The 16,056-nt window shown below is 43.2% G+C and overlaps 2 protein-coding genes across 3 annotated transcripts; both read right to left on the reverse strand.

Moving 5' to 3' along the window:
• Positions 1-544: 544 nt before the first annotated feature.
• Positions 545-8,957, reverse strand: LOC139656887 (jupiter microtubule associated homolog 1-like). Its single transcript, XM_071534525.1, has 5 exons — positions 8,791-8,957; positions 6,197-6,336; positions 3,347-3,495; positions 2,914-2,944; positions 545-1,093 (listed from the first exon to the last, which is right to left on the reverse strand). Exons 1-5 carry the CDS (start codon positions 8,844-8,846, stop codon positions 951-953), a joined length of 519 nt encoding a protein of 172 aa, XP_071390626.1. The 5' UTR covers positions 8,847-8,957; the 3' UTR covers positions 545-950.
• A 618-nt stretch (positions 8,958-9,575) lies between these two features.
• On the reverse strand, positions 9,576-15,381 carry LOC139656879 (small ubiquitin-related modifier 2). Of its 2 annotated transcripts, XM_071534513.1 has the most exons (4): positions 15,299-15,381; positions 14,461-14,592; positions 10,510-10,581; positions 9,576-10,278 (listed from the first exon to the last, which is right to left on the reverse strand). In XM_071534513.1, exons 1-4 carry the CDS (start codon positions 15,317-15,319, stop codon positions 10,216-10,218), a joined length of 288 nt encoding a protein of 95 aa, XP_071390614.1. In that variant the 5' UTR covers positions 15,320-15,381; the 3' UTR covers positions 9,576-10,215. The 2 variants fall into 2 exon arrangements, with proteins under 2 accessions (XP_071390614.1, XP_071390615.1); XM_071534514.1 differs by lacking the exon at positions 10,510-10,581.
• Positions 15,382-16,056: the final 675 nt, after the last annotated feature.

The raw sequence follows: 16,056 nt of genomic DNA on the forward strand, positions 1-16,056 counted from the left end.
TAGTTCCAACACAAAGCAGAACTTTAATCTTTAAGCTGAAAAGCTGTAAGCAAGAGAGCCAAATATTCCATCTATGAGGTAATGAAAATATAGTGTTCTCCTGACAGAACTGGAGACTTGAAGGCTTTTGTGGATACTGTGACTGGGCAGATTTCCAGCCACAGAGCCTGTCTGCACTCACCAGATTCCATTATACCATACATAAATAATAATCTGATAGCCTGCTGTGTGTTGAGCTATTTATGCATGTGACTATTGAAGGAGAGAATCTACATTCACAATAAAAAGGAGGCACGTGTCACAGCCTGTCATGTAAATCAGCCTAACAACTGTAAATTTACCCCTGGACTGTATTTGCATGGCCCTGATAGCATCGCTGAAAGTATGGAGATTTGCATGGCCCTTGAGTACTGATACAAAACAGTCAGTCTGACACAACTCATACCTTAGCTCATATTAGATATATTCCACTGATGTACGCATACAGTATGACTGTAACTACTCTGAAAAGAAACCAGCCACAGCAAATTCATATCAATCTTTATTGTACTTAGAAATCCACGCATCAAATCTTTTTTATTACTTTTTCCTTTACCATTTACAACAGGGAAGAATGAGAGACAAGCTAAACGTCATGCCTTTTCCAGCAGGCGCGATGCACTACAGGATGGGCTGAAATGGAAGGGGGGAGAGAGAGATACATAAAGTGCTTTTGTCAACAGTTTTCTCGTTTTTTTTTAATAGAAAAAAGGATCAAAACAAAAGGTTTGAGGGTGGAAGGAGAGGAGATGGGGCGGCCCATGGACGTGACAACGCGAGTGCATGTGAAGTAAGTGAAGGAGGGAAGAAGGTGACTGGTTGATGGGGAGGAAGAGAGTGTGTGGGGGGGGGGCGGGTTATTCATCTTTCAAAAAATAAAAAAGCGTTCCAATGAAAAATAAAAAGTGGTCTCAACCCAGGATGAGGCTGGACTTGCCGCCGGGTGGGTTTCTTCGGTTGCCGCCGGCGCCATCGGCTCCTCCTCCCGACGGGGCGGAGGGCTGTGGCGTCTCCTTCTGCTCCTCCTGCTCCCCCTGCCCAACCTCGGGACACTCTGCACATTAAACAAAAAGACAACACGCTTATTCAAAGCATAAAATGGTGGCTGGTTTTCCAGCTCATTTTCCTGTGCAAAAAAAAAAAAAAAAAAAAGATGATGAGGGAGTAATCACAGATTATTTCTGGTTGAGAGTATATTCAATATTTTTTCCTGATGAAATAAGGACTGGGGTTTTAATGTTCTCATAACTAGGACACAAGCCCAAACAGCTTACAAATGTTGGATAAAGCAAGTTTCTACCATTTGATTAAGAGTGAGAGAGAGTCACAGTAAAACACCATGTTATCTGGTAAAATAAAGGGTGCTTGGATGTGGAAAAAGTGAAAGCGAATTAGAGTAGATGCAATAAATTGTCCTCAACAGTGCGGCGTTGAGGCTAGCCAGGTCTGTAATGAAATCACAGTGCTGAAGGAGGCTCTCGTTGTCCATTAGTGCTTAAAAAAGCTGTAGAATGCAAGCGTTGCAGGGACTTTTAAGTGAAATGTCGCAAATAAGGGCATGAAGTAATACTTTGGTTTTTCACTACTTTTTTAATTTCTGTTTTTTTAATCAAGAGTGGACACTTCACCCTCCAGAATTCCTGTTTTTTTTTTTTTTTTTTAAATCAGAATGGACACTTCATTGCCTGGGTCCAGACCTTTGAATCCGCCCACTCCACCGAGTTGACTGATTCTGGTCTGGCATCGTGACATGGAGCAGCGGTTTCTCGGTTGAAAGATGATCGGTCCAATGAGCGCCGGGGGGGACTAACGATTAGCCAATCAGCTCCACGGGCGGGACTAACACCGTTGTCAAGCTGTTGTCAAGCGTTGTCAAGCTGTGCGCCGGAACCAAGGATGAGGAATAACAACAATGGCAACCGCTATAGACAAGATAGACGCTGCTATCGAGGCTGTTCTAAATCGATTAAAAGTACCAATTACTTTGAAATCCGAACAGCACTCTGCTTTGAAGGCATTTATTCAAAGGGGAGAGGCAAGAACAGATCTGCAAGACTGGTGCCACGGACAGGAGAGCTGCACGGGGCGGCAAAGAAACGCATGACCAGAAGGCCACATATTTTAATACTCTGTGTCCGTTCCTGCTGAAGTTTCCCTGAGCAAGAAAAACAAACCCCTGCCTGCTCCAGAGGTGCCGCTCCTGGCTGCCCCTGCCCTCTGGCAAAATACTGTATGTGTCTTAGTGATATGTGAAGAAACAAATTACTAAACACATTGCCAGTAACATCCCGATTGAAGTGCTCTAAAATTCCTGACATATAGTATATTAACACATAAACACACACAACTACACATATTTTCAGTGCAGCACTTACAAATTAGAGCAATAAGTCAGCTTTGATTTCTCAATGTACACAGAGATACGCGGTCAAACCCTCCATTACGTGAAAAGCCTGCTACTCTATTACAAACATGCACCTGGAGGTTAATAAATAGCTTTTCATACTAATGTGAAGGCTTTCACCAAAGAACAGCTGCTTGACTAGAGACCATAATGCCATCATGACAGGGCAAAACAACATCAAAGAGATTATGTGGTGTTGACTTAGGAACACAAGGTAAGCACGTGTGCGTCTTACAAAAATATGGTATGGTATTCCAGAAGTGTAGGGGACAAAGCCACCCACTATGACTTGATTTTTAAGAGCCAGGAGTGGAATTACCTGGTGTGCCACAGTCTACCATGAGGCTATTCACTGTGGCTGACTAATGTAAGTCATGCACAGCTGTTTAGAGAGAGAAAGTGAGTGTGAGAGTGAGAGAGAGACATGGAAAACATTTCTGTAAACAACAGAAGGAATCCAGGATATTTACCATCGTTTGCTTGTTCTTCGCCATTCTCAACCTGCAATGAAAACAATTGAGACAGAGATGAAGCATCCCATTGAACCAAGTTAATCACTAACACTAATATAAGTGAAAATGCAGGCCAGCACATTAGGCTTCGTGTATGAAGTTATATTCCTGAATTAGACAACGCTGCCCATGTCAGACAGTGAGGACAGACTCATTCCCAGAATACAGATTAAACCTCCATGAGGATTAAAAATGTCAATAGAGAATACCTATCAAAGAACATGCTGGTTCAGTTTCAGATAGATGGATAACGCCCCTCCCCTCCCAATGGAATTCTCCACTGAACTGTTTAGTCTAGAATTACACTTAATCTATGTCTGTGTGCTTTTCAGCCCCAAACAAGGCTTTGGCTCTATTTAGGAAACAGGCTCTGTCAGACTGAATTAGGTACCTCTCGTCTCTCTTTCCAGACCATGGCTGCCCCAGAGTTGTGGATGGTGGTCAGCTCCGGATCAGGGTTCTTGGGGAAGAGAAGAGGCTGCTGGCAGCGCCTCAGCGGGGCTGAGGGTTCCCCGCACAGGGTCCCCGTGGGCGCTCCGGCTGGGCCAGGGAGAGGGAGAGAGAGAGAGAGAGAAACATATAAATTAACCTTTTAAAGACAGTTCAGGGCTGTAACATACTCCCATACAACCTTCTCTAAGTACAGATCAAATGAATTATTTTCTTGGGGTGCACAGTCAAGCCTTTTTTATTATTTATTATTTATTTTATTATTATTTTTTTTCTTTGTGGTCTATTTTGAAGCTAGACAGGAAACAGAAGAGACAAGTGACAAAGCATGAGTCAGGATTCAAAACGACACAGTCATGGTATACGGACACTAATCCACTTAGCCACAAGGGCACCCCAGACCCAAGTAATTCTAACCCATGATGCAGCAGTGCTCACAACAAGATTCATATTCTCAGATTTGACAAAACACCAACGTTATGAGGGAATTTGACTGAAATAACATGACAAAATCACTGAGAACCAGCAGAAAACATCACCAAATCCGATTGCCTACTTCTCCCAGACTGCAACAGACCCAGAAACGCAATGGAACAGGTCCAGGCAGACAACCTGAGTGCCAAAACTCACATAACCCCACACTGCCCACATTCTCCTTTAGCCGAAAGGGCATTAAAACCCAGTGTTTGGCCCACTGTAGGGAAGCACTCTGTGCTGACCAAAAGCCACATAAGGCAACAGCTGTAGACAGTCCAGAGGGCCGGGGAGGGGATAGATCCGTCTTTGTCATGGGGGAACAACGCCAGCTGAAGAAGAGGAGGAGTGGCCATTTTGGTCAGTAGATGTCGGGTTGTTAATGGAGTGAAGTGAATCAGCATTGTTGAAAGCCTCTGTGAGTCAACAAGAGCTCCTTTATTACTGTCTCCACATTACTGAGTCCAATCAATTCTCTGGACAGTGAACGACTGGAAAATGGAGGAGGATTAAACTAGATTGATGGGCTGGACTGTGATGCATTATGCGATCATCGCAACACCACATAGCCTTCTACTTAACCTATAGGCCTGGTATGAACATAAAAGATTATGCCGGTCTATCACTGTGTATATCGTAACTGATCTACAAGCTTGGAGACATGAACAGCAATGGTGCTGCTGCTCCTAGTCTTGGCTTCCTCTCTGATTACAGGGTACTTCTACTGTGGCTGGGAGCTGAGGGCACTTGAACAAACCCACAGCACTGGTATCTGAAGACCCCTAGATCCCAGCAGACAACCTGCCAAACACACTGGCTGAGTAACAGCCTCTAGGCCTATGCTTATGGCTCAGCATGAACATAATGTCAGCACATTCCCAACAGCCAAACTGAAACACCACAGTGAGAAATCTCTGCTCAGTTAGTCTACACAATGTGGCAAGGGAAATCATGTGTGGTTATGATAGAGCTCATAACTATCATAAGTGTGAAGCATGGACATATTCTCCAAGATAGGGTTCACAACCAAGCGGGCATTGTTCTAGATGGTTTGTTTTAGACATAGTTTAAGCCCTTGAATAAACAAAAGCATGCATGGCCATCGAAAAGGATCTACACACGACATGGCGAGCCAAAGGAAATAAACCTGTTTAGCGACACTGGCAGTTCATATCCAGGCCAGGCTGCTCAGACAATGCTAATAAAACCTGTTATAGTAATAAACCTCGCTTGCTCCTACAGACCAATATCCTCACTATCCCAGTTGGGACAACTATAGGATGACTGGCCTGAACTTGACCCAGACCTACGTGAGACAATGCAGGCAGGAAAAGGCTTTGCAGGCAGCAGCTGTTGGCTGTAGAGGTCAGAGGCCAGGCTAATGATTTTAGGGTAAATTTTACATTCTCCGTGCCCCGCAAATTTGCTACACCATGTAAATGATTTGCTACAAAGTGGCTAGTGTGAAAACATGTGATCCCTGGCTTGTGAGTCACTTCACAGCCCTTGGCTGAAAGGAAAGGGAATCCTACAGCTGCAGGGCTTGCATTTTCCTCTTAAGGAACTTAAGGAAAAATTAGTGAGCATATCGAGACACTGATTGCATTAAAACACAAGGCAGTATAGCTACTGCATACTGAAGAGAGAATTATGTTTGGCTAGAGCTTTATCTGGATACAATATACGAGGCTACGTCAATTTGTCATTTAAGCCTCCTTGGCTGTATGTTTCCTGTGACCTTGATGATTTAAAGTCAGCTACAGGTCTTCAAATCCCCTGGCGCTATGTTTGTCTTGAGCTCAAAATAAGACATGCCACATAGCTATATACAAGGCCACACATTTTACCAATTGACACATTTTTAACTGGCCTATTTCTTTCCTTTGAGGGCTGATCCTCTCCCCAGTTAACAAAGCCTAGCTTCAAATTACCCTTATCCAAGCACTCCAGGGCTTTTTGGCTATTAAACTTGTGGGATGTTTTTTCTGACCATCTAAATGGAAAAATACAAAAAAATACATTTTTTTTTATCCTTTCCTTGCACAAGTTAAAAGAATTAATTCCATGGTGCTTTTTCCTTGCTTCAGGCTTCTGGCAGTTTCCACTACTACTACAGTTGCTCCAAAGGTTTAAAGACAGATAGACAGTGTTCAGTCCTGTCTCACTGGTGCAAAACTCACCCCATTGTCAATGTTACCATGTAAGCCTGTCTAAAAACCAGGGGCAACCCTATTCTTCTGATTCCTTAGGGTCTGGTGCTGTTATGTGGACTCAGTATGAACAGAGCTAGATTAGAGGCAATAGTGAGGCTAGTTACTGGGTGGATTGTTCCTCCGATGAGCGTGGGGGTCATCAGGCTCGGCAAAGATGTTGGAGGCCATCTTGTTCTTGCGCTGGGGGGTGTCGTCGTCTGTGCCGAAGGAGATGTTGGAGGCCCCGCCTGGCGGTCGCAGTACCCTTAAGAGCAACAAACGAAGGATTGTAATGTTAGCTGATTGACATCCTGTCCACCCCGCCCCCATCCCCCACCGTTTAACTAAAACACAAGGTCTCCATGTCACACTCTACTGATCAGCTGCACAGGGCAAAAATCAATAGTCAAATAATACATGACGATGCCTTAGGCTACACGTAGCCTTCTCCCTACTCCACCCTACCCCTTGCATACACACGCTACCAGCAAGGTCTCTGCTCTCTAAGCCCCGGCTGTCAGCCTGTCAAACAGATACTCACAATCTCTGCCCTGCAGCTGACTCCAGTCGCCTACAATCACAGCGTTAGCTGGCTATCCGATGCTTCTCTTTGGCACAGATTCCATTGCAGTGACACACAAGGGGTTGGTGTCACTTCCTGATAGTATTGTCATTCCATTATTAAATGAGTAAATCAAATTAGATGACTCTCAAGCCATTGTGGCACAGTAGAAGTAGAAAGGCTGAGCATCAAAGCTAATGTAGGTCACATAATAACTAGACTTTTTCTACAATACAGAAAGCCTGCATGCAAACCGCGGCATGGTAAACAAAGCCCACTTTCCACCGACATTCCTTCTACCATGGACTGAACAAAGGGGACACGATAATGACTAGGAAACCCTTTTTTCCTCCCTGTGCTAAAGGACAGTTGGGGTGGAGGACAGAAACTGATGTGTTTGCAGAGCCCGTGCTAGACCCCTCCCCTCTTTTTTTCAGCTAGCTCCACACAGTCGCTGAAGCCACCAGCTGACACACCGAGCAGCTGTCCAAGGGCCAGGCAGGCAGATGGAGTCCAAAAAACAACTTAACTCCTGAGGCGGAACTAGAAAGAAAGCAACCAGAGGGGGGAAAACCCACAAAGGAGGTGGCGTGGATTTTCTCAATAATTTCTTGTGTACACACTAGTGTCCTTCGCACTTGGCTAATGGTGATGCCTAAACCAGACTTCACCTCCCGGCCAGAGAGGATGAGCTCATGCTTTCCACACGGATTGCGACGAGGAAAGGCTTTTAGCTGTCTGGCAGCAGACCCCACCCTAGAATGAAACTGCAAATATTTTCAATGAAACGGCACTGATCTTTAGAAACTGGAAGGCAGCTTCAGGCAGGTGGGGCATGGGCAGATTTAGCCTGGCTCCACAGCCAAAGATGGCATGGCTGATAATGCAGGGTGGGAGGCTTTTGATGGCCTAGTAAGATTTTAGCCTAATTCTGCTTAAGTTGGATTGCTGCTGTACGGATCCCTGTGGTCGGTCAGCAGTAGAACTGACCAGCAGCTCGTAAAAAGGCTTTAACTGGTAAAAGCAAAGAACTAAGGAAAGATTTACAGGCTTAGCTAGCTCAAAGCCCCCACCCAAGCCCCCGCATCATCCGAAAACAGCATGCGAAGTCAAATGCTTGATGACTGACCGAGATTTGACATGCTCGCTCAGCAAAGGCCGGCAAACGACACTCCTTTTCGTAACTATCTAGTTTATTTGCAACCGAGATCTTCTCCCATTGTTTGAGCCGCATGATTTACAGGCATTTCCCTCGCCTTGTTTTCACTGCAAAGGGGGAGGAATACATCCAGACGAGACGCATCACTTACTGGAACTGTATGACTGCGTGTTTGCTGGATGACTCCCTTTACTGGCCCTCCTAAGGTATTTTTCACGCCACTTAAAAAAAATCCCAGAGGTAACAGATTATGTAGGCCAGTCGTAGACATTTGCCAAGATACGCCCATTAACATGACAAAATGGATAGTATTTGGGTCTATCTAAACTTAATTTAAGTTCAGGCTTCTCTCGCCCTAACCAGCAAAGAACCAAATCAGAGATAATGAGATCTGCAGACTCAAGTCTAGTCTGGGATTTTTCCTGCAATCAATCAAACGTTTGGACTCTTGGACCTCTTGAGTCAAGCTCATAAGCTGTTCCTTTGGTTTTATATTGAACATTTTGCTAGAAAATTCCGTGCGAAAAGACGAGAATAGTCGCAACTACAAAAAGAATAGCAGCATACCGAGAATTCAATGCAGGACAGGGACTGGGACTTGGACTAGAACAAAGTTGAGCTTTGGTAGTCGGACAATGTCAGCTGAGCGTTAGATAGCTCAAAAATAAAATTGAAAAAGACCTTGCAGACACTTGGTTTCTCTTGCCATTTCTTTACGTGACTATTTATCAAAGGCCAGGCAGGCTAGCCTAACTAGCGTGGCTCAAGGCTGTGTGGTACATCAGTCACCCAATAAGATTAACTTAATTAGCAAGACTATGTTACAGTTTAGCTAAATCCAGAAAAATCCCTTGCCAGCCACCAGCGGCCTAATGTTAGTTAGCAAGCTGCCTCGACACCTATAAGAAAATGTAGAAAAAGAGGCGTTAGCTAGCTGAGAGGCTTGCCCGCATCCCATTTCTTTTGTTTGTTCACGAAGGGCTTTCTGCTCCTTTTACCTGGAACTGCTTTTAGCACCGGGGTCCATTCCTTGAAAGGTAGTTGTCGTCGTCATCTTTAAGGTGTATTTCGATGCCTTTGCAATAACAAATAGTCAGTAAAAAACTATACAAAAAAATCGACAGTCCTTTCCGCAGAAACGCGAGGGGATGTAGACTCCACCCGACACTGGAACACACATGAAAAAGTGGAGCCGTTAGTTCTGCGGTGCCAGCCCACAAGACCCAGCCCACCGACGTTCCACCCGCTCTGATTGGACAGAACCGCACAGAACGGCTCTCTGGTTGGTGGCAGGTCTCGCCAGTTAATGTCAATGATCAGACATTAAGAGTCCATATCCTCGAGGCTCATCTTTCCTCTTTCTATCTAATCTATGATGATTACTGTCTGCAAAATATTTCATAGTAAAGAAAGAGACGGGCAAGCTATCATCTTAAGGCAAACAATCACTAATTATACTATTATATTATTTATTATATAGATTTAAGTAGTAGTAGCAGTTATAAACTGAGTGTAGGAGGGTTTATCCGCCACTACATTGCTAATTTCAAATTATTAATGTAAATCACTACTCGTCACTGTTGAGGAATTGTGTTCTTGTCATTGTCCTGACTCCTGCCAGTTTAATACTAGGCTATTTTGTCTGTGCACCTCGTCCACCAGTTGCACCTCATAGCAACTTCAGTTTAACAATGCAGTTTGTTTGAATATTGGTTGCATTAAGGGACAAGTGACAGTTAAACAATCACATTGGAGAGTCAGACAAAATAATTGGAAGTTTGGATAAAAAGACAATAGCTTTATTTTAACAAGCATCTTATTAGACAATACAGATGTTTATTTAGACTGGAAACATCTCTTCAGGCTTCCCAAATTTGAAGCTTGGCCTAGTTAAACTATTAGTTACTATTAGACATTTCTCTACACATCCACTACTATATAAAAAAAAGATATAAAACCAATTCTTTTCCGCAGATAACAGAAACTTAACCAAACAACAATCCAGCCTCATTCCCAAACTGGGAATAACATTGTTCTCTGAGTGATAGCCAGTCCCAAAACATTAGACTTCTAGAGCAGATTTTCTGGACAGCGATCAAGCCTAACCTAATCATCAGCATCCTCAGAACAAGCCCTTCGAATTGGGATGAGGTCCTTAACATTCGCCACAACATGGCATGAACAAACAAAACCTGAACTTAGAGTGATCTTAACGTGGTTTATGTACAAAAACAGGAAGGTAACGAGGGCAAGAATGAAAACACTATACAACAGCAGTTATGTGTTGAAGCTGAGAAATGACAACTTCTTCTGCATGGCATTCTGTTGAGACAATAGGGCAAGTTGCAAAGAAGCAGTCTCGGTGTTTTGGGGGCCGGGAAGGATGGTGGGGTGAGGTGGGAAGCGGTGAAGTGCAGGGACAATTAATTCAGGCCTCCCGTCTGTTGCTGGAATACGTCAATTGTATCTTCATCTTCCATTTCCAACTGTTGAGGGAAAATAATTGTATTTAAACACAAGTCATATGGCATTTGTGATAAACCCTGTTCAAAATCAGTTGTATATTATGCAAGTTTTGCATTATCTCCCTGTCAAATTTCGTATCCAGCTAATCTGTAATTTGGTGTATGGAGGGCATGCTTATATAACTTTTTTTTAGCACACTTTCCCTGTCAAAAACTTTTTTTTAACATAAAATTAATTGTTTCTTGAATTACCTGTGCCGGTGTGTCCGTCTCATTTATGGGCTGTCCATCAAATCTGAACCGGATTTGCCTCATCGTCAGCCCCTGGAGAGAAAAACACATCAAAACATTGGCTCTTGTAGTGAATCGGGCTTGGAAGCGACTCCCTTGTCCACACAAATACAACCATCCCCTGCCAAGCTGTCCGTTACACACCGACAGCACTAAATGAGCAACTTTCACAAGTACTTTGAATGGTCGATAGCCTAAACAAAGGGAATTAGGAAGAGGCATATGCTGGCATTCCAAAACCATGCTGACCTTTCAGATAGAGAAAACAAATAACGGGAACAACAACAATGTAAAGGGAAGCATGTGGCTTCAGTAAGGCCTACCTTACTTCTGTGGTATCAGATGGTGTTGGGAGTGATATGTATGACTGGCTAGAAACAAAGATCTTTCCTTTAGTACAGTTTACCAGAGATAATATAATTTAGGGAAATGTTTTCATAAGTGTAAATGCATGAAACACAGCCCTTATTGGTTTATGAAAGAGAGAACTGGCTATTTACTTGAATTCACTTAAATATATGAGGAAAAAAGTCAGCAAAAAAGTTTATGAGTATAATAGATGCCTTAGAATTATTCAAAGACCCTTTAGCCTTATAAGATTTTATTCTCATCTGTAATTTATTTCATATTTGTGTTTCCATCTCAGACTGTAAAGATGCTTCTCTGTGCTCATGTTCTTGAGAGGTTCGCCCTCCTTCCCAGACAACTTGGGAGGAAAGTATTGATTTAGCATTCTTGGAACTGATAATCACCTCTGGCCTAGGCCGGCCTGGCTGTGACGCACACTGACACAGACAGCAACAGCTCCTGCTCTGATGCATCTGTGACTCACCTCATATTCTGTCACCTCTCCTCTGACTGGTCATTTTCCCTCTGGCAAAGAAATTAAATTGTAGAGTGGGCTATCATGCTATCGTTATAGCAGAGTAAGCTGTAGTAACCCTAACTCAATAGGATTTTTGCATTTTGCTGAGTGGGCCTCAACAACCAATGGGTCTTAATGGAGCCAGCAGTGCAAGTCCTCTATTATTAAAACAAATTGTTAATATCCATTTGGTTCCTTTCATTTTACAGCAGTTAATAACTTTGTTAAAAAACCTGTCAGATGCTGTTGCTTCAAATACTTGGACAGGAAAAAGTGGCCAAATAAGCATAATGGTTTAAAATGAGGTGGGATTTTAGCCCAAGCAGCTGCAACTATGATTGCCTGGCAAAAGCGTTTTCCACTTAACCAGCTAAAGACAGAGGAGGGAAACAAAGGATCCGAAATAGAAGTATCACACAGCAGCACCGCATACATGTGAGACTGCTGTCACATAGAGAACAAACAGAGCTTTTCATGGAAATGGTGAGCTGAAAGCCAAGAACATTAGACTATTTTAAAGCACTAGAGTTTGAAGATCACAGGAACAGAATAAGTAATGGACCTTGGATCTTGCGGTGAAATGGGACTCCAAAATCCAAGTATGCTTCTCACTGTATTGTTTTGAATACGACAGCATGACAAAAATGTTTGGCCCTGCTGGCAGTCCATGGGACAGTCAATATTGGCATGGTGGGATGAATAGCACTTTCCATTCTTACAGAGACTTGAACCCGCATTTGACTTTCAAATAAAGAGCCATGCCAGCAGTTGCATTTCATTAGATATTCTCTTTTTCCATTTTTCCGTTCCGGATAGAATAAACAATGTGAGCTCACATCTGGAAAATGAAGGGGACTTTTAACAGAGACATTTGTCATAAGCCTGAGGACTGTTTCTATTAGCCATGTATCCATAGTTGCACTCAAGGTCACAGTTACAATGTAAGGGTTTAACTGGCACTCTTCCCAACGTTGACTCATTAGAATCAGTCAACATTCCTGCATCCCGTGATTACGAGTCGCCTGGCAATAGACAAGTGCGACAAGAGAGGAAGCTTACACTTGCTAGGAAATAGAAAAGATAGGATTTCTTCACCAGGAACAAGTAAATCCAGAGTTAAATGCAGGTAGACAAGGTTTTGGGTGAGGTGAGGGAGAGGTATAGCCTGAAGAGGAGTAGATGTGGAAGGGGGTGGAAGGGGGTGCCAAACATCCCATAGCAGCAGAGTGCAAGGCACAAGCTGCAGTGTGAGGCTGGATCACGGCCTGGAGGTACAGCAGGAGGGGATGAGGGGATGAGGGGAGTGACCTGAGAGTTTGGGAAGGACAAAGACGAAGCAGCCTGCGGCGCTGGAGAATGACATCAGTACCGAGACATTCTGGTGCTCGCTGCAGATCCACAGCCACCTCTGGCTTCAGTGGTGTTTATGTCCCGCTGATCTTGGTTTGGGCGGAATTAGAGAGGAAGAAGTGGAGATGTCCTTCTGTTTCTACTGTGTGTGTTTGCCATTGTATATGCAACACTTTCACAAACTTGCAGAGACTGTAAACATGGAGGTGATGGATAACATTTTCACCAGCATAATCTGACTTTTACTTTCAAAAGTTCAAACTTTTAGCACGCTGCAATGTCTTTCAGACCATTTTTCTTTGATTCTTAATGTGGTGTTTCTAGTAGCCGTGATTATCTTCACACAGATAGGTAAGAAGGCACCTACTCCACTTCAAAGGACTTCAATTTTAAATATAATTTAATACTTTCCTTAAAGCTCAACTTATAAGGCAAAGTAACCGTGCAGTATTTTGCATATGGGAAAAAACGGTAGATCCGGGCTTTCTACTTGAAAATACCATTCACATCAGCTTTCAGGCCGTAAATACTACTTGGGAACTCTGGGTTTGACGATGGACTCTGATTTAAATGTGACATCACCATCAAGGAAATATCTGCAGTCGAATGATGTATTCATTTCAAATAAAACAAAACGAAAGATTTTCATTGGTTGAACTGAACTTTTAAATTGCCACGGCAGGACTCAGCTACTTGCTGGATTTTTTTTGCTTGTGGTTGACACTGCATTGTTTAGTTTGCTGTAAAACAAACTCAAATGTGTCACTTGCTAAGTACATGTGTATCAAGTGTGAAAGGCTGAGAATAATTATCATTATGTGAAATCAAAGTCTAGAGAAAACTTTAATCATGGCGTCTGATGGCTTCAAACGGGTTCAACGCTGCTGTTTTGAACCATCAAGTCATTCTAATGATTATTCCCATATGACATGAATGCGTATAAGCCCTGCTCCACACTGTCCATGCTGCTGGTAAGTACTGTGAACAGTTGTGTATTTAAATGTTACAAAGGTGATTGTAGGTCTCATTTTCCCTAAAATCTATAACCAGGGGGATGTAATAATACAGTGTGTGCTGAAAAGGAGGGTTGCCACACCTTTTCACCCACTCTTAAATCGCCCCCTGGTGGTAGATGATCGGTTTCTCACACGGAGTAGACTAGTTTGATTCTGGCTGAGCAATTAAACTTCTGTTATTGGAACATTTTTACATTTCCTTTTAAATGTAATGGAGTAAAAATATTATGTTTCCAAAAATGTGCACGAACATACACACAATCGAGTACAAGTACCTCAGATTTGTACTTAACGGCTTCCTCAAGCGGCCTGAAAGAGTCTCTCTCTGACATTGTCTATGAATTCACTAGTCAATTCCAAACAAAAGGAGGTTCAGGTGTACAGCAGGTGAGTCAGGATGGAGATGGTCAGCTGTGCCTATCATTTGGCAAGAATCGGCGATTACTCCTGCTCCTTATTGGCCTAATGCCTCGTAAACCAACGATTCACCTTGAAGGTTCATTAAAAAAATTATGAGATCCCTGGAGGAGGAGGCCTTAAACTTTCAGTACTTGAGTAAAAGTGCTTAATTACTTTTAACGTGAGCTATCCGTTATTGTTCAGGAGGATGATATCAGTCTGTAACACCACCCTGAATAAATCAATGATGGTTGCTGTAAGCTAACACTGTGCCATGCCCACCTGTCTCTCACAGTAGGCCTTCATGAGTTTGCTGAGCGGCGTGTGCCTTTTGATCTTGAACTGCACTACAGATCCATCCTGACCCGCTACCTTCAGGTTTATGTGGTCGTTGTTTTCTGTCTTCACTCCTTCCTGAGGGACGGAGGCAGAGAGGAGAACCAGTTAACACATGCATGCAGGGAACAGAGATTAATCATGCAGCAATTATTTGTTAATTGGTGGCTGGCTGAAATGGAAAGAGGCTATTGAAGTCAATAGCCACTGTCCGTGTGCGGCTGTGCAATATACAGTACTGTGGCCACCTAACATTATGCAGAGTAAGTATCGATGAGGAACCTGGGTGAACACACTGGTTTGGTTCTTTCCGTGTAATTTGTGTTGGAATAAACAAATACCATCAAATACTACTATACTGCTATATAACATTAGTAATCATCCCTGACTTGACATAACAGTCATTCAGTGTTTCAGATGAAAACTGCAGGTACACAATAAGAATTTCTCCCACTGGCACAAACATACAAACACAAGCTATTAACAGTAGCCTCTCTGGGGTCAACACACACACGCTTGTGAATTCAGGCATGTAGTGAGGAGGATGACACCAACAACGAGCGCATCTGGTTGGCTGTCCTTGCAATCAAGCAGGCAGTAATCTACGCGCCTGTGGATGCGCGTTCACAAGCCTTCCGGTGTATCAAAGTAGTAGTTGAATTTTTGCCCACAACTTGAATAAGATAAAGCAGAACATCTGAAAATACCAACTTTTTCTGTTATCCCTCACCCCGATGATACGGTTAAACAGACAGATATTTTGATGCATTCTTAAGATACTCACCTTAGGTTTTTCATCAGCCATGGTTACTCTTTTTGCGCTTCTCTACGCTGCCACACAAAGAATACGGGTACGCGCACGTACTCGCTCCCGTTTAAAATATTCGACCAAACGTGCGCGACCATGTGCCCATGCGCGTCCACTGTACTTGTCTTTGATTGGCTACGTTAGTCACGAGGAAAAAAGCGCAGTCTGGCCATGGGCGGGAGTGTCACAATGCGCGTTAAAGAGGCATTCAGAAACACATGCACGCGCATCACAGTGTTTTTCTTTTTATTGAGGTCTGTGGGGGCAGAGCTTTCACAAAAATACGACTCTGACCTCTCATCATTGCTACGTGCTTCCATCGTTGTCAATACAACACTATAGGACTGGAATATATAGGTTTTTTTGATTGTTCTTTTTTCCAATGGAGGAGATCCCAGCGGCCATCTTGTTTTTCCTTTAATGTCTTGACGAACATACTCTGAACCACAGCAACCACAGTTTTTACGGATACTTGTCCGTTTTAAGACATCATGTATTTATATAAAATAAAACCTAAAAAAAAACTGAATAGATTCCATTGGAAATCTATGATCTGTTTGCACGTGTCTTCAGCAGAACAAGACTTCATAATTTATTTAATTCATTATTCCCCCCTCCCCCCTGCATTTGGTGTGAAACTGGCTCGGGGTTATTCGGGGTTATCTCTAGGTCGGACAGCATGTCAGATGGGAGCAGTTTGTTTCTAGTCAGGCAGGAATGGCAGCGCTGGCGTG

This window comes from Centroberyx affinis, unplaced genomic scaffold, assembly GCF_046629955.1.
Source record: "Centroberyx affinis isolate AG114_WGS23_722 - 3 ecotype Tasmania unplaced genomic scaffold, CSIRO-AGI_Caff_v1 ptg002567l_1, whole genome shotgun sequence".
Taxonomy (NCBI): Eukaryota; Metazoa; Chordata; class Actinopteri; order Beryciformes; family Berycidae; genus Centroberyx; species Centroberyx affinis.